Source organism: Zosterops lateralis (assembly GCF_965231275.1).
Source record: "Zosterops lateralis genome assembly, chromosome: 5".
Classification (NCBI taxonomy): domain Eukaryota; kingdom Metazoa; phylum Chordata; class Aves; order Passeriformes; family Zosteropidae; genus Zosterops; species Zosterops lateralis.
Genome location: NC_139766.1, coordinates 62,005,383 through 62,028,850, shown reverse-complemented (window position 1 = coordinate 62,028,850; position 23,468 = coordinate 62,005,383). Strand labels below are relative to the sequence as shown.

Below are 23,468 nucleotides of genomic sequence, written 5' to 3'. Positions count from 1 at the left end.
CTGTCTTTTCCTTTCTTCTTTGTAAAGGAGGTGTAAGTAGTTACTGATTATAGCCAATAGTGTTCATTATTTTCTCTGCCAAATGTTATGGAGTTTTCATAGGAATGCCTTTGCTTCCAAATAGTCAGCCTCTTAATGCTTGTAGATTTTTCATCTGCAGCATCTCTGTGGCAGTTAGTTGTGGCATGAGAAGGGCTAAAAGCATTAGAGGGGGGCAGTGGAAGAAGGTACACCTTACGCAGGAGACATCAGAAGGATGATGAGCCAGGTAGAAGCTATGGTAACATGATGTGGAAGCAGAGTTGTCACGTTTCTGCCCCTTCTGCCCTGGCAACAGAGTACCTTTGCCATAAGGCATCAGCAAGTCTGTAATTTCAAGTCAATATTTGTGCAGGCTTATCATAACTGATTCATTTCATGGCCAAGTGCTGCCTGGTGCAGTGTTCTATGTTTGTTAGGTGGAGGTAATGCTTCCTTTGAAGAATCTTGTTCAACCTACACTTCGACGCCAACCCAAGCCTGCCTGAGATTAATTCCAATGCCAAACAAATTGAAAAATAGTGTTTAATTCCAGTTACAGGCATCTTAGTGCTTTCTGGTTCCCACCTGTTTTCAGTACATTTTATGTTGTGGTGCATCAGTAATTTATTATAACATAGTTAGGGTTTTTGCTTCCACTGCACAAAATGCCCTTATTCTGATTTTATTCATTATCTATTAGATGTGCTTTGAAAACCAATTTTAAAATGAACTAAGAAAAAGGGCAGCATCCAAAAAATGTATTAATAGAAAGTGATATATTTTGACTGTAATGTCATTTACTAATAGGACTTCCAAAGCACTCTGGTAGGTCTAAGAACTTTCTCCTACAAATGGAAGCTGCAATGTGCACATTACTGATTAAAGAAAGTTAGCATGGTGAGAAGAAGATATAGCCAGTAGGAGAAAGCTTATTCCTGCTAATTGTACTGTCAGTGGGCATGAATTTTAATTATGTGTACATGGTAGTGGTATAATTGGAATATCCTGTCGTATTTTGTTTGAAAAGAGGCAAAAAGTCTTGTGTTTAAAACCAGGACATCTCATGCATTCTTACAAGGAGGCTTAGGCTGTATGTTCATAGGACAAACTGGAGTAGGATGGCCAGTCCTGCGCCCAGGAGGGAATAACCTCAAGGAAACAACTCTGGGGAAGGGACCTGGGTGGACATGAGCCAGCAGTAGACCTGGCAGCAAGGAAGGTTTGACAGTAGTCTGGGCAGTATCAGCAGGAGCAGAGCTAGCAAAGCTAGAAGGAGCGAAGTGTCTTCTGGTTAACATTTTTTAGATCATATTTCAAAAATTGTATCCTTTAATAAACAAAAACCCACCAAAACCAGGAGGTGGAGATAATACTAACGTGAGTTGAGCAAAGGATCACTAAGGGGTTGAGCACTTGCCCTTTGAGGAGGAGCAGAGAAAATGGGGCTTGTTCCAACTGGGAGAAGGGGCAGACCTGGGGGCACTGAAGTGCAGCCTTCTCATATATTAACAACTTCAAAATCCCCAGACTCCCATAATCACACAGATTCCTTAAGTGACTTTCAGGAGACCTTCCTCCTTAATTCCACTCCTTTGAGAAGGAGAATGTAGCAAGTGGAAGGACTTGAGGATTTTCTTTATGTTGACCAGCTGCAATTCTTAACTTGGAAAAATACAGGAAACACAAATTCAATTAGTACTGCTCCCATCCCCATAGTCACTTTTAGGAGGTTAGGAAGATATGCAAGAATTAAAAAAACATACCTAGCATACTTAACTCCTCTGCCAGCCTCAAGGCCCTGAACCTTGTGGATGCTACATCACTCAGTGTTCTTCTAAGCTTGACCCTGAAATTACAAAAATTTCTTCTTTAAATGCTAATTGTTTGGCTTTGGGTTTTCTACAGCATGAAAAAAAAGAGAACTAATAAAGAGTGACTGTGTGATGTTCATTCACCTACCTACTGCTGGTTTTGGCATCCTCAAGTGTGGGTACCATGGAAATCATGAAATACACTGCATCTCAGAGACTCTCTGGATGTCTTAGCAGGACATCATTTACTCTCTCCACTTTGTTCCTCTGCTACAGTAAAAATAATTGCTTTTAACTACAAGCCCCAGACTTTCTATATGATTAACTTGAAACTTGCCCTACATGCTTGAGCATTTGCAGGGCAGCTGTCCTACCTACAGCTGAGGTGTAAGTTACCTTTCTGTTAAAGGAAAAATGTATACATTAAAGGTTACCTGGATGGATGCTTCAACCTGAATTGTAATCTAGGGGTGAATTAAGTTTTTAGGTCAAAATCAAAAGCTGTCTAGCTCAATTTTGGGCTTTTTTTTTTTTTTTTTTTTTTTTTTTTTAGAAAAAGCAAACCAAAACAACACTGTTTTTCTTCTTGAATATTTTATATTTTTAAGCCAGCAGGAACAGTGTGCTCAGTGAAGGGCACAATTTTCTGCCTCTTTTTTTTTTTATACTTTACAGTGTACGTCATTGCAAAAGCGAAGTAGTCATTTGGTCTTTAATTTCTGATCGTGACTGCCTTAGAACTATTCATTGTCTTGCTATATATAGAAATTGGATTGCCTTGCTTCAGCCCTAGTTCTGTTCAGCAAGAGTTGGTCTCAGGAGAGAGCTTCCAGCACAGATGACATGCCTGAACATTATTGTGCTGCTCTGCGCTTTGAAAGGAGAAGCAAAATAAGCTGTAAAAAGTAGCTGTCGTTCCAGTGGTAGCTTTGCTACCCTCAGATCAGGGTTGAAATTAATTCTGTCAAAAACCCTCCATTTTTTTCTGAGCTTAAGGACAAATTCAGGTTTCCTGCAGTTCATCTGACATATTTTCACCCTTCATGTCAGGAACTTCTTTTCCTACCCAAAATTTATTATTGCTAAAGCAGATGGTCATAATGCAGTTGGTAATACATAATGGATTTATCATTGTCTATTTAGAGAGCAAAATAATTTCATTTAGCAGCAACAAAATGCTGAGTTACATTTGTAAATATTTTCCCTCCCTGTGTACAGATAATGTTTATATGTCTTTGGAACTGATACAAAAGGTGGTTAATAATAAGGCATTAACCAAAAAAGATGGAGATGTGCATCACTTTTGAATCAGAAGTTTTATGACAGAAAATCCTGTTTGTGTTATTTCTGTGTCTCACAAAAAATTTACAGTGTTTCATTTTAAATAATGTTTTTGAGCATTGTTGGAAAATATATCAGCACTGTATTTCCAGAAGAGTGTCAATGGTGAAATGGAGTATTTTTATTCTTAGGAAAGTACTGGGTTAATTGTCCAGGCATTTCAATGACCTGCAAATTGCATGGGTTGTAACAGAAGGTGTGGGCTCCTGAGATGTGTTTATGACGCTCAGCTGAGCCAGAGCTCTGTCTTTGGTGCAGGTATTTTTGGGCAGAAGCTGGAAGACACTGTCCGGTACGAGAAGCGCTATGGGAACCGCCTGGCGCCCATGCTGGTGGAGCAGTGCGTGGACTTCATCCGCCAGCGGGGGCTGAAGGAAGAGGGCCTTTTCCGACTGCCTGGGCAGGCCAACCTCGTCAAGGAGCTGCAGGATGCCTTTGACTGTGGAGAAAAGCCTTCTTTTGACAGGTAAAACCCTCCAGCTGTTCCCCACTCCCCGCAGCCCAGGCAGGACGCGGTGTGCCGGGCTGGCTGACCCACAGTGCTGTAAAACACATGGCAGCAGCAGATAGAATGACATGTTTTTGTAGGTTTCTCTGTGTGTTTCCTATTACCGCTCTGAAATGTCTTCTTTTTTGTTCTGGCTTTGATGTCTGATTTCAAAGCGTTTCTGGAGAATTTCCTTTTGTAAAAAGTTGGTTAAGAGAAGTATTGCTAATGTTTTGGCTTAATCAAAAATATCTGGGTTGCCTTGATCTTAATATCATTTGAAATGCAGTGGTGATGCTGGCATTTAGTCAGTTCCACAAAGGAAGAATTTCTGTTATCACCAATCTCAGTGTGTTCTGTTATCTATAAAACTGACGGGAATGGAAGTATACTTTCATGCATTTCTTTATAATTTTGGGCCTTTGGTCTTACAATAAAAGTCAGTCTGACCATAAAAACAAACCTATGTGGTCTTGAGGGTCCAGGTCTGATTTGCATTCCAATATTTATGCAGTTTTATGGAGTTAATGGGAGTTTCTGGGCCAAGGAAAACCTGGTCCTGTTCACACAGCTGGGTATGACTTTACTCTCCTGTAAGTAATTGTAGTCTCCTGTGATTTTTGTCCTGTCTTCCTATAAACATTGACAGCATTGACACATCCAGAGTGTGCAGTCAGAGAAACAGAACCAGTGGATTATGAGTGCCACGTAGACCTTTTAACTCTGACCAGAATTAGTGTGAAGGTCATGAAATTCCAGTTCAAGAGACTGTTAAACAGTGGCTGTCCTCAGCATGTGCCCTAAAGTGACATCCGTAACACACCCCCAGAGTGGCATTGGGATGCTTCACTGCAGTTGTGGGCCCAGGGGGAATTAGGAGGAAGAGGCAGATTGCATTTATTATGTGAGACCTTTGTCTGATAGCAATCCAAGTAACAGGAAGGAAAGTGTAGCTTGATCTTTTAGTGCAGCAACATGCCATAATTCAAACCTGATTGCTGGAAATCATTTAGGTGCCTCCATTCCCTGTTCCTGTCAAGTGAGCAGATTCATTAAGCTTGAAGGTTTGTTCATCAGATACACAGAAGGCAGACACCTGTAATGCTCTTTCATCTCCAACAGTTTCCTTAGTCCTGACCCTCTCTTTAAAAGAAAAGTTGAGAATTTATAATGCTCTGGAAAAGTGAGCTGTCTTCTTCCTGTGAGGTTTATTCATTTCTCGTTTGAAGGTGAGTTAGGATAATTGATGAGTAAATGGCTTTATGGAGCCAGAGGACTATGGGAAGTGACTGTGTTAGCTGATAAATGTTTATGGCCTTCTCCCTCACTGTTCAAATACCATGTAGGTTATTTAAAAATGGTAAAGAAGCATCTATTGGGTACGTTTCCTTACTTGGACATTATGATATTACTGATAATGTCTGTGTCTAACAAAGAGTAGGCAAGTGGCAGAAACAAAAGGTTATTTTTTCTGTGCCTGTAAACCATATAATTGTGGAGGAAATGCTTAAGAAAACAAGCCACCCTGAACTGTGGGAAGATGATGTACTGAACACCCTGCTGAGAGGTACAGCTTGAAGGAAGTGCACAGGTTCTAACTACTCCAAACAAATGAGACTAGGGCTCAGCTGCAGTAATTTTTTTTTTCAAGGTTATCCAGCAACATCTGTAGCGCAGACTAATGAGCCCCATGAACAGGTATGCTGGCTGAGCTTTAGCAGATGAAAAGGAGAAGAGATTTTACATGCTACTGCTGTGAAGGATGCACGTAATTTCGACTCTAGCAATTAGAAACATCAGCAGGAGCTGCCTATAAATCACTGGTCCTGCAGTTCTGCTTCTGAAGCTCAGCACTGACCTTGTACGTCCCCATGTCTTGCAGAGGGTACTTTTCCTGTTTACTTTTTCACATTTGAGTTTTGAGAGATGTGACTCAGGTGTAGCAGTGGTCCAGAGGTCAAGCAGATGTAAACTCTGCTCTGATCCCTGCACTGTTTCCATTGGGCATCTGCTTTTTTCCTCCAACCTGTTGTTCCATTTGTGAACTCTTGAGGTGAAGTTCATTTCGCAGTATTTATAGAGTACCTGTGTGATGACCTTGGTTTAGAGTAACTTCTCATTGTGCTGAACAGCAGCATGGGCTCTGGGTTTGATGCAGCCTGTTTGGCAAGCTGAGCTCTTGGAAAGTGGCCACAGTATGAGAAGTGCTGTAGAGAAAGAAAAAAACCCACATACATTAGACATTCATACTTACTTTTTCTTGTGAACCTCTAGATCCACTGTGTTCAGTATGTAATTACATTTATTACTAGCCAAAAGTCACATCATGTGGAATCTACCTAGGTTGTCTCTATTAATTTGCACCAATAGTAATAGAAGTTTTTGCAGTTAGAGCAGAGTGGGCATTTTTGTTCCTGGGGCATGGAACACAATGGAATACAGGTCACACTTCCGTAACGGTGCTGGGTCACTGGCTCTGGCAGGGAGAAAGGCTGGCTGCTGTCATCAGTGTTGGAGCTTACACAAAGAGCTGATGTTTGAGGAGTTTGCCATTTTTCATACTCAGGTTTTTTCCATGTGCAAGTGCACGTAAGTCAGACAAAGACTTTAGAACACATGAAGATGCTTTGAAATAGGTGTAGGCTAGTGTGTATTTTTGTGTGATAAATTGCTGTTAAATAATTGTTCTTTTCATGCCTTCATAGCTGATTCAGTAAAATATGTAACACAGAATTAAAAGCAAAACCAAAGGTAAGATCATACACCCATAGTTAGTACCCCTTTAAAATGTCATCTCTGTTATAAGATGGTTGCACACCTTAAATCACCATACAGGTGCTGGGAGATGGAGTTCAGAGGCACAGATCTGCTCTTTGGCCCAAAGTTCGGTTGCTCTCCACGATTCTGTGGAGACCCTGCCCTTCTTTCTCCCCTCTCGCCTTCCTGCCTGCACCCCTTTGGCAAAGAAGACCACAGAGCAAGCACAAGCAGAGCAAATAAAGCGAATTAGAAACAAGAAGGGGAATAGCTTCACTCAAAAGAAAATGCAGCCAAATTTTGAAACATAAAACATATCTGAGAAATGGTTGCTCTCACCTGAATTAGCAGCTGGGTGTTCCAATACTGAAGTCAGTTGTAAAAACATGGTGGAAAAAACCTTCACTTACTAATTTTGATCTTGATCTTAAGGTTGGAACAAAATATTGCTGAAAATCGTGTATGAGAATGGAACAAATGTTCAAAATTTTTCAGTCTCACAGACTGATAATACCCTATGTCTGATCTGAAACATCCAACACCCCAGGCCCCCTCTTAAAAAACCTGGAACATCATCATTTCTTGCAGTATTGGAAAGGTGAGGTGCAGCTGCTACAGCTGAAAACTGCTGAGGCGTTTCGTGTGAAGAAAAACACAACGCCTCAAAATTGTCTGTCAGTTTAGAAACAAAAATCAATAAATACCTCACTCCGTCTGAATGTATCTGTACATATTGTGAAATTTGCTTTAAGGAACTAGCTGTGCAATTAGGCAATCACTCATGCTTGCTACTATTTGAAATATCCTTGGTATTTCCAGTACAGCTCCACCTCTGTGTAAAATTGCCCCCTCCAGGGGATCCATTTTCTTTGCCCTTGGGGTATTTACTTCTTTCTTCTTGTGTGGCTTATGTTTTACTTATAAAGTCCCTCATCTCCTTTACAAATCATACATTTGTAATGACACAAAGTGAATTATGACCATTTGTTCTGTGAAATTAGCACAGAGAGTATGGCATGGCGTAAGGAAAATTGCATAAGGATTTGTTCTCCAATTTTTACCTAGGAGGGGTACAGAACTGGATTTCTCTTTTTATATTGCCTCTTTCCATCTGCCGTTCATCACAATTACTACCAGATGACATGTGAGATAAGATTGCTCAGGGAGAAAAAATACTTGAAATGTCACTGAAACAAATACTAATAAAAAAATTAATGTGATTGATGTGTGTGGCTTGAATTTTCAAAACTGTTACTGATGTACGTAGTTCAGAGAGTTTAAAAGTTACATAGCTCACCTGCCAGCATTTGTGTGCATGCACAAGAGAGAATATGCATATTCTCACATAAATGCATATTTAGCGAAACATTTTCTTAGGAGTATGAATTCCTCTAAGGAAGAATACAGTGGAAAAAATTTTACATAGGGAAAAATGTTACTCTTCTGGTCAACTTTGCCATCAGCTGAGAGAAAGATACCTAAGTGGCAGTATCTGATAGCTGGCAAATGGTAATATACTCACTGGAGCCAAATAATCCAGAATGTAAAACTGCTATGTTCCTGTGCATTTAATGACTGGAATCGTTGAAGCAAAATAAGACAATGATGATGTTGAGGTGAGGAGGAGCACATGCCTAATTCTTTTTTTCCTCCAGAGGCAAAGAATGCTTTAAAATTTTGGTGAATGCAGGAAATGGGACGTGTCTCAGTGGGGCTGCAGTCTGCATTGGTGCTGGGCAGATGGCAAGTAGAAAATACTTGTAAAATTTTTCTTTGTTTTCCAGATCCAAGCCTGTACATAAGAATATGTTTAGAAGCAGATAGTTTCCCACAAAGAAGGGGCTTTATATGCCTTCCTACTGGCAAAGTGCAGTAATCCCCCAAACTCCACATTTTTATGTGAAATTAAGTCTTTACTCGAAAGCTTCTTCCTGCCAAACACAAATGGCCTTAGGCCTGTGAAAATTCCCGTTTGTTCCTGCCAGTTCCAGGCTTTCTTCCCTGATCCTCTCAATCTTCTCATCAGCTGTGCCTCTGGACCCACTTCCATGTCCTTTCCAATTCCAGCCCTTATTCTAACCAGCTAACAGGAATAACCTCTGCATATGGCACAACTTAAAGACCCAGTCTAGCAATTAAATACACATTAGGAGACATACCTAGTGTGATGCAAGGGTCATTAAATCAGTTTAATTGGTGTCCTGTTGTGTTTTTAGTTGGGTTTGGTGTCCTCAGAGTGTTTTTAGTTATTGGCAATGAATGAACATTTGTAGTTACTTTGCATGAATTTCAGTTTCAGAAATGATTGGTTTGTCAGCTCTGATTAAAATAAAGAAGAAAAGGCAGCTATGTTTGCCAGAGAGAAATGATTTCTTAGACAGCCATGGTCACCTTTAAAAAAGGCTGACATTTTGTTACTGTGTGCCAGGTCTGAGAGAGTGATTTTTTCAAGCATTCTTATCTGAGTTGCAAAATTCGTGGCTTTCTTTTCCAGTAAACAAGAACAGGTAGTTTATTTGTTGTGCATTTCCATGTTTTTACATATGCCTGCAATCTGTGAAAAATCTTGGAGAAATTTAACAGTTTTTCTGAACAATCTATCAAGAGAAAGTAATTACCAGTATATTCAGTGGAGCTGGTAGATCTTTTTCCTAGAGGGAACCCATCTGTTTCTTAGACCTCTGCCCACCTTACCTGAAAGCACTTGTGTCTCTTTCTTTAAGGATCTGTATTTTTGGAGTAGTTTTTAACATCCTTCCCTATAGAGTTTGTCTTTTCCTTTGTCCTAAATTGCTGTCTTCATTGCTGTTTTTAAAGCCTTTATAAACCTGCATAAATTGGCTGCTATTATAATTACTGCAGTTGGTATCTAACTTGGAAATAGAGTCTGCCAGTCTTCACTATTCCTTTTGGACTGTGGAAGGTAGCATGCTTTGCAAAAATGGTGAGCACAAGGAGAAAGGAGCAGGATAGGTTTGGTTTATTTCTCTGTCTAAACCAAAAAAACAAGAATAGAGATCAGTTGTTAACTTATACTAGACTGGTAAATGCTTTCATATATGCTTCACAAGTTGTAGGCAGAAGTTATTTTGATACTTAAATGAGGCACAGGACTGCTTGTACTAGATCTCTGCATTATGTAGGAAAATTATATAGAGTAATGCTTTGAAGATACCCACATAGGGGAAGAAAAATCACATAGCACACTAAGTTAACCTGACCTTTGAATTTCTGGACCAAAGCCTCTCTCCCAAAATCAGTCAAACTGGTACACAAACTGTAATGTTCTCCTTTGTTTTATTACCAGGACTCCTAAATTGAATTACAGCCTCACAGCTTGTTGTTCCCTACTGTTGGTTCTTCATGCAAACTGTTTATGTGCCATCATGATCTAGAGCTATTTTTGGCACAACATTAATCTTTGTGTAATGTGACCTTGCCTCATTAATGCTTCCTCTCGGGGAGTTTATGAGGGGCTTGTTGGCTTTGTGCTCTGAAGCGCTGACTCCAGCTCTCTGAGCACACTGTCTGAGTTGTGAGGGTTATGCCTGGATTTCTGGTGACCTGCTGGGCTTCAGGGATATTGTTTATGGTAGAGAGAGTGAAAAACTCCAGGGAGTGTAATCGGTCTGACAGCCACTTCCACGGTGTCTGTGGTATCACAAAGGAAAGTGCTGTCAAAACAGCAACGCCATGAGAGATATTAATGACAGAGTTCAGATGAATGGGGCTTTGAATATGGGCAGTCTGATGACTAAGGAGAGGCTGGGACACATTTGCATTTGTCATGCCTGTGCATGAACTGTACTGGAGTGGGGGAATACTCCTTTGGAAATAGCACCATGAATGCAGGATTAATATTTCAGTGAGATAAGTCATCTAGTCATCTTTCTCAGACCTCCCACCACAGCATGCCAAAATAGCTGTTTCTCAGCCTGCTGATGCTTTTTTTGTTACATTCAATTCCCCCACTTTGTGCTTTATCATTCCCATTTCAAGCTCGTAATTGTGCACTTGGAGAAAGTCTGCCTTGGTTAATGAGAGTTGTTCTAATTTAGATAACAGAGGATTTTCTGCCAGAATTGACATACTGTATTTTAATAAAAATTAATGAATACTTCTAATCATGTTAATTATGAATGTGTAATCATGAAACACTTTGATATTACACAGTCAGATAGCAAGAGAAATATGAAGATAGGTATAATCATTAAATTTCTGTAGCTGTAATGATTCTGGAATGCAGGAAAGGACAGTGCTCAAGGGGGAAATTCTGCCAGTCTTAAGCTGATCAGTTGTAACTGAAAGAAGTCCACGAGGAAAAGGTCCTCCATAATTCTGCAAAGACCCATGTTTTAAAAACTGCACCAATTATCCTCAGGGCAGAAATGTAAGTGCTGTTGTTTGACTTAGGCTGTGGATGGAACATGGTAGACTAAAAAGGGAAATAAATGCTACCAGTCCTCCAGTTCAGCACTTCTTTGAAACCTACAGCTGTCCTCTGTGGCTGGAAAGTGCTTAGTGGTATTTGTGGACTAAAACACACAAAATACAGATGCATTAGGACTGAAGTCTGCCATTTTCAAAATTTCCCCTGTAATTTAAAACAAATGGTGAAAAAAATAACACTACTGTTGCAATGTCTAAACAAGTCTCAGATTCTGAGTCTTTTAGTTACATTGTTTATAAAAATATCAGCATTTTTATACCCACAGTTGCATTCAAAGAAGAAAGTTACCACTTTTGTCTAAATGTTGATAAAGCAGAATTTAAAAATCTAATTGTTAAAGAGCTTGGCAAGCTGTATGTCTGTGTATACAGACTGTATTTATTTTGTTTGTGCTGCCCAAATCTGTATGGTAATTTCTGTACAGATACATTAAATCCTAAGAAGTGGTCCAGCTAAGGGAAAAAAAAAAAATGTTCCAAAATCTTACTTTGCAACCCCACCATCTCGTGGCAGTCTCTGGTATTGCCTTAGAAAATAGTAATAATTGAAAAATTAATTTAAAATATTGTATATGTGTCTCTGCTGATTGAGACCTGGGTTTCTATTCCCGTCTTATAAAAACCTTTCCATATACTTGTAAATACAGCATGTGCTTCAGCAAGTTAATTTGAGAGCAACACTTCCCACTTCCCTTCATCCTCAGCACCCTGCTTGCCCATTTCTCTCTTGAGTTTTTCCATAGTAGGCCCACAATTTTTGGCACTCAGCTTACCTCTTGCAATGATAATCTAACAGTACTTCACACCATAAAAAAAAGGTTTATAAATTGCATTAATTTTTAAGGCTTCTCTCCCTTTCTTCAGCCTTTTTATCCTTCAGCTGCTGTGCCTTCCAGGAACAAGTATTCCACAGCAAGGACTGGTGTAAAACTATTCTTGCATACTACATGGAGCATGATCCTGGCAGTACAAAGAAGGGAAGATGTTACTGTGTACTCCCCTTACTGAGAGACCTGTGTGCCAAATTCTAATTGTTCTTCAGTAATTTCCCTCACTTAACTTGTTTGATTCTTGTATTTTGGAAGACCTCTCCAGTTTTATGCAAAGAGGCTCTGTAAAGATGTGGTTAAGTCCTTCAGCAAAATGTGAGGAGTTTCCTAGTTTAAATAAAAAGCCAGTAATAATAAAATCTTCAGAAAGATGATTAATGCTGAATTGAGAATAGGTGGAAGAGAAAGGTTAGAGGCTAAATCTGAGCTAGCATATGACATCTCATAAAAGAGAGCAATCATACTTAGTTCCATGCTAGTAGTTCCCCACATTTGTTATATATATATATATATATATATATATATATCTCCAAAAAGTATGGGGGGGTAGGTAAACACTGTTTTGAATTCAAGCCACTCTTCAACAGAGGGTTGCAATCAAGAGATTAGAATTTGAACCTTCTTGAAAAATGTGGGTTTGCATTAGTGTTTCATAGAGTTTCTCTAGAAAACACTCTTTGGAGTTTGGGCTGGGAATTACTCATGTTGGACTTAGAAATGTTTTCTGCACATTCATTTGGAGGAGTTGGGAGGTGGTGAAAATTTAAATATATACAGTGCTTTATCATCAATTTCCTTCTGACATACCACACCACGTTACTCTAAGGTTGTTCCCACCATTCCTGTTAAGATTTAACTTAGTAAAAGCCATTACTGTTTTAACAGATTATTCCAAAATAATGATTAACATACCTCTAGCAAAGCTTAAGTGTGTCAAATACCAATGGCTCCCTTTGAGACACTGTGAGTTTAAAAAAATACTCCATGTGTGAAGTCTTCAAAGAAAAAGAAAATACATAATAATGCACATTGTAGGTGTGTGTGCACGTTTTCTGTTTCTTATTAATGAAATGAGAAATATTTAGTGCCCCCTTCTGTGACTTTTCAGAAATCAGAGGGAAAGATAACAGCTTGCAGTGCAATTCTTTATCTGAACCAGGGAAAGCATGTAGAATATTCCAGTAAGGATTTGAATAAACGCTTGAGTAGCTAAACCCAGGGATGGAGCCAGACATAATGCAAGAGAGATTTCTTCATGCTAGCTTGTGCCTTATATCTAATTTCTACTTACTTGTTTTCAGATAAGTGCTCCTAAGTTAACAGAGTGTAACTTTACACACCACAGAAACATTAAAGCAAGTGTGATTGCATTGTCTGAACTTGTGATTGGGGTCCTCCCTGTGTTACTTTTAGTATGCCTGATAAACAGCTGAGGCTCCTACTAGCCATATCCAAAAACCCCTTAAATTTCTGCCAGTGCAGTTATGGGACACACACGTTGTATCAGATATTTTACTCTTGGCCCTGTGATGTTACCTGTTTTGCAGGCATTCAGACATTTTTTGTTTGGTGCCTCAGCTTAGTTGGTACAGGATAGAGCTAAAAATCAATTCCCAAGGATTTGTGGTTCTGAGTGTAAAGTATATCCAGGTTTTCAGTGTAAGAGTACAGCTAAAAGGCACAGTAGTAATTTAGTGGAAGCCCATAGGAAAAAGATGCATGTCAGGGAAAGAGCTGTAATTCCAGTAGGTAGACTTCAACTAAATACCTGTGGTATATATGGTTTCCTTTAAACCTGTTTCCTGAATACTGATGACAGAGGACATGGTGATAAAATGGAATTGGGACACGCTGGGCATGTTTTTGGGAGCTGGGGCCATCTCTAGTAGGAGAAAAATTCCCAGTGTGTTAAGTGCCATATTTCTAGCTCAGGTGAAAATGAAAAGTGTCATTTAAAATGAATTTTGCATGTCTGAAGGGAGATGCTTGTGAACAAGAGGCAGGATCTATCTCCTCCATACCTGTCTCTGCAAACAGGGCCTTACATGTAATTATTTATGGTAATAAATCACTAGCATTGACAGACGTTTGCCTGTGGGTATCCTGAGTTCTTTATAGGACAAAAAAATCCAACAAAAAACAGATTACAGATAGGGTTTGTGGATGTATATATTGCTGATGAGTAAAACATGGGATGACAGTGGAAAAGTGGCAGGTTTTAGCTTGTCAGTATCATCTTGATTCACATTAATGTCTTCTTGTATTCCACCCCAACAGCAACACAGATGTGCACACCGTGGCTTCACTGCTCAAGCTGTACCTAAGGGAGCTCCCAGAGCCAGTTGTACCATATGCAAAATATGAAGATTTTCTTTCCTGTGCCAAAATGCTCAGCAAGGAGGAAGAAACGGTGAGTTGGTAACTGGGGTAAGATGAAATAAAAGGCTGTTGCAGTTTTCAGGAGGAGAGAAGTTGATGGTAGTCCTAATTTAAATGAGCATCTATTAATTGAAGCAGGTTTTGCATGAAAGTTGTTGCCACTTGGGTCTTTGGGAATTCTAAATAAAGGTGCGTAGCATAACCTTAGCTGTATTTATTGCATGTCACTGAATTTGATTAAAGTAAACATCGCTGTAGTCAATAGCTTCCATTTTACATGGAAGAGACATATATTTTCATGGATTAATCTCTGAACTATAAAAGGAAGGGTCTTGATGGTTGCTGTTCAACTCTTGCTGTTAAATGAGGAGTTTTTTATTAGTCAGAATCTAGTATGGACTAGAACTGGGCAAAATAACCAAGTAGTTTCTTGCAGGGAATGCCAGCTAGTTCAAACCAGAGCTGTTCCTGGAAGGCTTAGACTTGTTAATCAGCAGGAGGAATGGAGCTGCTGGTCAGAAAAAGAGAATGAATGAAAGAAAAAGTACAGGCATGATGAAACCAAGATATTTATTTTCTTGTTTATTTTTTTCCAGAGCTAATCCATGTTAGCCTAATCCAAAATGAGTTGTACAAGCCATTCCTGATCATAACCTGTATTTAATGCTGCAATTTCAGTGGTGTGTCTGTTGTGTTGTAATTGGAATTGCTGAATTTTTAAAGAAAATCTCTGATAAAATATTAAAAAACGGCCTGCTCACTCTTTATTTTTCCTTAAACCTCTTAAAGGGCCTGAAAGAACTGGTGAAGCAAGTGAAGAGCCTGCCAGCTGTCAATTACAATCTGCTGAAATACATCTGTAGGTAAGAGCTCTTGCAAGAATATCACAAGGGTATTTATAAATGTGAGCTGACAGACAGACCTGTCTGTCTGGGTGCCCTGAAGGAAAAACATTACTCACACTTGGAGGACTGGAGAACTCAAGTGAAGGTACTGAAACAATGAGTTTACTGCATGACTAATTAGTAATTTGCTCTATCAAGATTGTGACTTTTCTGTCATAAGCAGGCAAGGAGTGCAAGAAAGTAGAAGTGAATATATCCCATCCTCTTTAAAGGACCTTGTTTTTCCCATTTCTAACTGCAGTTATTGGCTTTGTTTGCATTTGGAATGCAATAGTTAAACTATGTTAAGAAACAATCGCATTATTTGACTTTCTTTTTCCTCCTTACGTGTTCCTTAAAGACCTCTTTCTTCCCGACAGATTCCTTGATGAAGTCCAGTCGTATTCAGGGGTAAACAAAATGAGTGTGCAAAACCTGGCTACAGTTTTTGGCCCCAACATCCTGCGCCCCAAAGTGGAAGATCCTCTGACTATCATGGAGGGTGAGCTTATTTGTTAGAGAAAAGAAGAAATGTCTTTAGTTTTATTACCAGCACATATTACCAGTCCATACATGCAGTATGTGCAGTAAGTTCTGCATATCTATTATACAGAGACAGAAATTTTCAACCTGAATGAGATTTTGGGTTAAATCTTGCAAGTTACTATGAAAGGCACTGAAACATGCAGCATTTCAAACAGACTTTGCAAGAGATTGTTATGCCTTGGCAGCTTCACTAAACATGGACCTTCTCTCTCAAAACTTCTGCAAGCATGGCACATTCTCTCTTACTCAGCACATGCAGTTGGAGTGCAGTTAATATTTCACCGGTGGTTCTTGAGGACAAGGAAAAGCTCAGGTTCACACTGCAGTGACCCGTGTAGAACCCCCACGAGGCAGTTGTGTATTACATGCCTTCCTGAACAACAGGAATCAATTTACCAGCTGCATTCTCTCATTTACAACCATGTTCAGCCGTAGCATTTTTCTATGGTCAAGACAAAAATATGGATGTGACAATGTCCTCCTATTACTTCCTTCTAGTCTTAGTCTGTGTGACTTTAACTATGCTTGAAGTACACAATGCCTTTTCTGCCATCAAATATGTTCTGATTAATGTGTAGGATTTACTCAACTTTATTGAAAATTAGGGCTGTACACAGACTGTGCACAAAAAATGCAGTTGTCATAGTTTATTTGATAGTGTATGGAATTATTCTTTTCCTGTGAGTTTGATGCTTTTTCTCTTCCCAGATACAATTCCCTCTATACTTTGTTCATTCACTTGTTTTTCTGAAGCCTTACTTTTTCTCCTTCTTCTTTTTAATTCTTATGACAATGACTGTTGTTGTGAACAGAAACATGGCATTTCCAAATCATATATGAAGTTTGTGAATACTGTCTGAGCAACTCCCCAGCCTGCTTATCAACAGCCCTAGAATTAAAATGATGGTGCCTCTTGAAGGAAACAGGGTGGTTACTACATTCTCTGTAGGAGAACACATATACTTTTTTAACTAATGAGAAACAGGCTTGATTAAATAGATTTATAGCATAACTATAAGATTTGATATAAGACAGTGCTGATTTGCAATTGAGATACACATATTTAAATGTATATAGGGACTTTGAATAAAGACTGCATATTGGTTGGTGCTCATGGCTACCCTTTGTCATTTGTCTTTGCCTTTTGGAAGATACAGAGTGCTTTTCTTGCACAATCATTCAAAATAAAACATGCAGCTATGGGGAACCCTATCTTTGTGATGGGGATGAGAAATTGGTTTTGTTTGATTCAGCAGGGATTTCTTTCAGAATTCCAGCCACAGGGAAATTTTTTCCTGTCAAATGCAGTCATTAAAGTTGCCTGAGGACAAAGCAATGTTTGTTGTAAAGTTCTGCACACAACAGGTGAAGTTCTCAGAAGGAATGCAGCTAAGTGTGCCAGGGGATTAGCTATGTGAATTTTCCTACTCTCTAGTTCTAAAGGATCATTTTGCCTCAGCAAACAAACAAGTGAGAGCACCTAAAAGAGATGTTGAGTACCCATGCTGAATTGACTCTTGGTACTTGTATTTTAAACGTGTGGGATATAAAATCCAGAGAAGGAGTTGATGTAAATTATTCTGCACAGTGGGAATTTATTGATTAGAAGAGCACAGCATGCCTCTGAAAGCTTTTTAACAGTTTAAAAATGAGGTGGTTATTATAACTACCTTGACCTTGTTCCTGAAATATTCTTAATAAACCTTAATAAGGGTATGCTTAGTAAAATAGAGTTGCACATCCTTATCATGCCAAGTCCAGTTCTAAATGCTAGAGTGTAAATTACAGGGCAGTCAAGTGGTGTGCACACCAAGGGGCTGTTACTTTAGAGGAAAGGTGGCCATCTATTACAGGAAGCAGCAAGCTGTGGTCCTGCATTACTTCCATAGTGTGCTATAATGTGGCATAGTTCTCTGGCTGCATATAGGCTCACCATGGAGTGGTTAAATGCATTCACATTAAATTAATTCTGTCTCATTACTGCACTGTTTTGCTTCAGAAGACTAAAGTGTCTGTTCCAGCAGTGAGAATCCCTTGCCTGCCCATTTGCTGGTAAACTACCAAACACAAGTGCTGTGCCAGAATGAGACTTTGGATTTAAAATGTTCACCACATTGAGTGGAAAGCCATCATTTAGAATGATGTTACTATGTTCTGCTCATTATCTCCTCCTGTGGTCTTCATGCAATGCAGTTACTGTCACGGTAACAGCTCCTTTGCAAATGTTCCTGTTGTTTTTAGGGGTCTGTGAGGCCTTGCTGGCTTGGTGTGATGGAAGGAGGAGATAATGCTGATGTGGCTCCATAGCCAAGAGGCACTTCAGCCTTGTTAAACATTCAGAGTGTTACACAGATGGAGGCATTGTGTCAATGTTTGCATAAGCTGAATGTTTGCTAAGTATTTGTGGAATCTGGTAGATAAAATATATTTATGCCTTAAATAAAACACAGCATTCACAACCACATGCTTGGTGTCCCCTTTCAGGTACAGTAGTAGTCCAGCAGCTCATGTCAGTGATGATTAGCAAACACGAAGAGCTATTTCCCAAGGATATAGACCCTCAGATGGGACCTGAGGTGTGCAACAACAACAACGAAATTCCAAAGAAAACCCCTGCAGGGCAGCTACAGAACAAAGAGAACAACAATACCAAGGAGACGGCAGTGAGGCGCTGCTCTTGGGACACACCCGAGTCTCCCCAAAGGGGAAATATGGACTGTGAGTCTCCAACTGCCCTGCCAGGCAGCAAGACAAACAGCCCCAGGAACAGCATCCAGAAACCAGATGTCACCAGGAGCCCGCCGCTCATGGTGAAAAAAAATCCTGCTTTTAACAAAGGTAGCGGCATAGTCACCAACGGGTCCTTCAGCAGCTCCGTGGAGGGCCCGGAGAAGAGCCAGACCTTACCCAACTGCTCCCTGCAGACCAGGAGAGCGTCGTCCCTGAAGGGGCCGGTGACCAAGATGGGGACACACAGCGTGCAGAACGGGGGGGTGCGCATGGGCCTGTCCAGCACCGATGGGCATGGAAACGCCCCGGGCAGCCGGAGCCCAGGCTGGGCGCCCAATGGCTACGTCACCCTGAGGGACAACAGGCAGAGGGAGCCGTCGGTGGCTGAGTCGGGCCAGCACAACAGGCTTTCCACCTACGACAACGTCCACCAGCAGTTCTCCATGGTGAACTCTGATGACAAACAGAGTGTGGACAGTGCCACCTGGTCCACGTCCTCGTGTGAAATATCCCTCCCGGAGCACTCCAACTCCTGTCGCTCATCCACCACCACCTGCCCCGAGCAGGACTTTTATGCAGGTAACTTTGAAGACTCTGTGCTGGATGGGCCACCTCACGAAGACCTCTCTAACCCGGGTGACTATGAGAACAAAAGTGACAGGAGGAGTGTGGGGGGCCACAGCAGCCGAGCCACTAGCAGCAGTGATAACAGTGAAACGTTTGTGCCCAACAGTACCAACAATCACAGTGCTTTGCACAGCCTGGTGTCCAGCTTGAAGCAAGAAATGGCCAAGCAAAAACTAGAATATGAGACAAGGATAAAAAGGTAAGATTTTTTGGCGCTCTACCATCTGACTGCTTTTTGCAGAGTAAATCCAAGTTTTTCCTTTCGTGACTTGCACTAGGTGCAATCACTGCTGTGTCACTCACTAGGTGCTTGCCAATGGGTTTGTCATCTTTCAGTGTTGACACTGCTTCAGTGATACTATGATCCAGAGGAGTTTTTTCAGAGCACTTGTTTGCCGTGGTTTTGGCACGCTATCCTGTTGGGGTCAAAAGTGAAGCCAAAAACTTTTGAGTGTCTGTATAAAGTCTAATTAACAAAATCAGTAGGTTCTCACAGTGTTTCCATTAGTTCATGCCTGTTCTGGAGAGAAAAGCAACTGAGTGTCACCTTTCAGTGAAAGTAATGTTGTGGCATATTCCATTTGTAGTTTTTGGGACTGGGGAGATTACTGGACTCCTTTGCAGTCCTCGTTCCTGTTGAGGAAGTGCAGGATCTGGGACTTACCTCTACTGATCCTGTCCTGTCTTCACTCCGCTGCTGAGCCTTTCCTTCAAAGCTCAGACCTGTTAAAAGAGGGCAAGGGAGGGATGTGTCTTTGTCTACAGACAGTGCAGACTCTGCTCATACAGAGCAAGGTTGCTGGGGTGGGTGTTAGTAATGATCAGTGAATAACCTCAGTCTGGGCTTAGCGTTAATTAGTGCCCTCAGCAGTGCAGACCTGAATGTGCTCTCTTTGTTATAAAGGTTCTTCAGTCAAGCTGTTCAGGACTTTTCTGTTCTCGCCTCTGTTACGCAGTAGCTCTATGCACTGGTACCTCTGGCACTGCAAGTCATAGATCACGACATGACAGCTGCTGGCAACAGAGTGCAGCACACAGAGTGATGCAGAATGTTCACCTGCATCACTACTTCCAGCATAGTGTGCAGTGTAGTAGAGCACTTAATGTTTAATATGTGTGCTGACTGCCTTTAGTACTACTAACATCATAGAATGGTCTGGGCTGGAATGGACCTTGAAGATCATCCAATTCCATCTACCATGGGCAGGCACACCTCTCACTAGACCAAATTGCTCAGGGGCCCATCCAGTTTGGCTTTGAACACTGCCAGGGATGAGGCATCCACAACCTCTCTGGGCAAGCTGTGCCAGTCCCTCAGCACCATCATAATGAAGAATTTCTTCCAAACATCTGATCTAAACCTACTGTCCTCCAGTCTGAAGCCATTCCCTGTTGTCCTGTCACTACTGTTCCTGATGAAGGGTCCCTCTGGCTTCCCTGTAGGCCCCTTGCAGATAGTGGAAGGCTGCAATGAGGTCCCCATACAACCTTCTCTTCTCCAGGCTGAACAGCCCAAACTTTCTCAGCCTGTCTTTGTAGGGGAGATGCTCCAGTCCTCTTACAACTTCATGGTCCTCCTCTGGACTTGCTCCAGCAGCTCCATGTCCTTCTTCTGCTGGGGGCACCAGAGCTGGACACAGTATTCCAGGTGGGGTCTCACCAGAGAAGAGCAGAGGGGCAGAATCCCCTCCTTCACCCTGCTGGCCACACTGCTTTGGATGCTGTCCAGGATACAATTGGCTTTCTGGGTTGTGGGCACACATTGCCAGCTCATGTTGTTTTTCATCAACCATCACTCCCCAGTCCTCTTCAGCAGGGCTGCTCACATTCTCTTCTCTGCCCAACCTGTAGGTGTGCCTGGTTGCCATGACACAGGTGTAGGACCTGGCTTTATTGAACTTCATGACACCCATATTTACAGATACATGCAGGTCCATATTGGCAAATAGATACAGCAGGCAGGTCAGCTGAAGAAAGGAGATAGCAGTGAGACAAAGGCATTCAGGGCACTATTCTGGCCTTGCAGGTAACACTACTGACACTAGAAGCAGCTGGGTGTCAACACTTTGGGTGGTAAAGGGAATAGTTAGCCTACTCCTGGAGAACTAGATGGAGCTGTTTGCTTCTGTGCCTTTTGCTGTTCAAAGGCATTTTCTAAACAAGCTATCAAAGAGACAAAGGTATTTTTTTAATAGACTGCCAAAGAGCTTGCCCTGTGAGAGCAGTTCATGGATGAAGCCATGGTTTCTAGATATGCCCATCAGAAATTAAGTCTAAGCTTTAGAAATGAAAAGACGTGTATGAATTTGTTGGTGGTGTGCATTTCTGCTTTATTGCATGAGGAGTGCTGCTCAGGAGCTGTCTGCTTTTATTTCCTTCATGCAGCCTGGAGCAGAGAAATCTCACCCTGGAGACTGAAATGATGGCCCTGCATGAAGAGCTGGATCAAGAGCGGAAGAAGTTCACAATGGTAGAAATCAAAATGCGTAACGCAGAGCGGGCGAAGGAGGATGCAGAGAAGAGGAATGATATGCTGCAGAAGGAAATGGAGCAGTTTTTCTCTACTTTTGGAGAATTGACAGTGGAGTCTCGCAGACCAGAAAGAGGCAACACCATCTGGATCCAGTGAGCTGTGGAAGTCTAGACTGTGGGACGTGAGGAAGGGCTTGGGGTATTATACTGTATCAGGTGGCTGGTCACCTGTCTGAGGCTAGTACTCAACAAAATGTTACAAACCCTCGAAGGAAGAAATCATACATACATTAAGCACTCATATCTACAGTGTGTACTTACCAAGTTATACTCTTTGAATGCTTCATGAGACTACTGTCAAGTGTTACAACTGGATATGTGTATATAAATTTAAAAACCACCTTAGAGCAAGAGATGTATCTGAAGAAATATTTTAATGCAAGTCTTGTATTTAAACTGGTAAATTGAGATGTTGTTGCAATCAAGCTTTATATAAAGGCTTTTCTCCCTTGCACTTAACATAATAAGCTATTTTTGGCATTGTGTTACCATCAGCTTATTTTGTATATCAAATGTTTTTTTTGTCTTTGTTTTGTTACCCCTTTTGCTGGGGAGTGAAGATAAACAGATATGTTAAGGTAAATGTGTGGATGGTTAGCCCTGATTTGCGTCGCTTCCAAACAGAGGCAGCAGGATTGAGAAACTGAAGTATGCCATGGGCAAAATAAAGCAATACTGATGGCACAGAATTGATGGCCAGGGGATGAAGTTCCAGAGCACCCCTGTTGTAAAATAGCAAGTGAGGATATGAAGTCAGCCTACACTGGGGACAGTGACAAAGGTGTAAACAGCTGCTTGTTGGGGAGAAAATGTGGGTGACTGAGTAAGAAGTTGGGAGACTTCTTAGGAGGACTTATGAGGCGTTAATCACATGACCAGAGTTTTTGGTGTACCCTGAAGAAGCCCTGTGCCTGATCCCTGCAGTTCAGAGCAGGGGTATAAACCAGTGGATCATACCATATTTGCATCTGACTTATCTCTGCATGCTGGGTGAAGGTAAGTCCTTTTTGTGGTGCTGGTGAAGGGACACACAGGGAGGTTTAACTGGGGATTCTGCTTGCCTTATTGGTGTGACTGGTGTAAAAAAAAATAAAATAAAAAATGTCCATGGTAGAAGTTACTGGGGCAGCTGGCAGCAGACAGTAAATAAGGAAGAAAACACACCAACACATTCACCACTTGTATTTACAGTGTATATTAGCAAGTTATCAGACTGTCTGAATGCTTCAAGAGATTACTGTCAAGTGTTACAAGTGTGAAAGTTCCAGGCTCTCAGCATCACCAAGGGAGCACCTAGAGGGAACAGCCTGGAGCGTCACAGCATGAAGAGTGCCAGTGGAAAAGAAACAGCAGAGCCATCCTGTAAATGAATAATTTGTTTGGCATTTTTAAACACAGTAAGTATAACCTGTGTTTTCTACACCATGTTAAGGATGTTATGTTTTAACATAGGGATTAGGACTTAAAGCAGTACTATTAGGAAGGGTTGTTGAGACATCTTGGCTTCCCTCTAGTGTCTCTTAAATATATTGCAATTATTTTTTAATTCCAGCTGAAAAAGAATGATGAACCTTCTTGGTTATAGTATGGATATTAAACAAGTATTAATTGTGTGTGGGAATTACACTGGGAAGCAAACATGAGGTTTTAAATTTCAGAGAAATACAGAGCATTACATGTGGTGCTTGTGGATGAATTGTTTGTGTCTGGTGAGGCTCAAAGTCATCAGTCAGGGCAGCTGTTGTATTGATTGCTGTGAACATGTCCAGTGCACCTCCAATCTGTGTGTAAATCAGAAAAAAGTCAGAGAGAGATCAAGGTATGAGTTGCATGTTTTACATCAGGTAGCAGCAATCACAACCTGTACTCACAATGCTGAGAGAAGAAAACAGATTACTATGTTAATTCTGGTTTTTTAAATTGAATGGGAGACCTTGATAACTGATGCAGTGGGCTTCAGAATTTAAGCAGTATCTGACATCTGTTGACATGACTTCAAATCTCTGAGATAAGTATTTTCTGAACTGGAATTCCTTTTTTTACACTGGATGTACACAATAGTGAATGCTTCTAT

The 23,468-nt window shown here is 40.9% G+C and overlaps 1 protein-coding gene across 8 annotated transcripts in view; it reads left to right on the top strand.

Moving 5' to 3' along the window:
* Positions 1-22,083, top strand: part of ARHGAP24 (Rho GTPase activating protein 24) — a 182,439-nt gene extending 160,356 nt beyond the window's left edge. For all 8 annotated transcript variants that reach the window (XM_083861560.1, XM_083861559.1, XM_083861564.1 and 5 more), the window contains 6 exons: positions 3,432-3,639; positions 13,974-14,106; positions 14,865-14,938; positions 15,340-15,461; positions 17,990-19,061; positions 21,248-22,083. In XM_083861560.1, coding sequence (XP_083717686.1) covers positions 3,432-3,639; positions 13,974-14,106; positions 14,865-14,938; positions 15,340-15,461; positions 17,990-19,061; positions 21,248-21,491 — 1,853 coding nt within the window. In that variant the 3' untranslated portion in view covers positions 21,492-22,083. The remainder of the gene's footprint in view (positions 1-3,431; positions 3,640-13,973; positions 14,107-14,864; positions 14,939-15,339; positions 15,462-17,989; positions 19,062-21,247) is intronic.
* Positions 22,084-23,468: the final 1,385 nt, after the last annotated feature.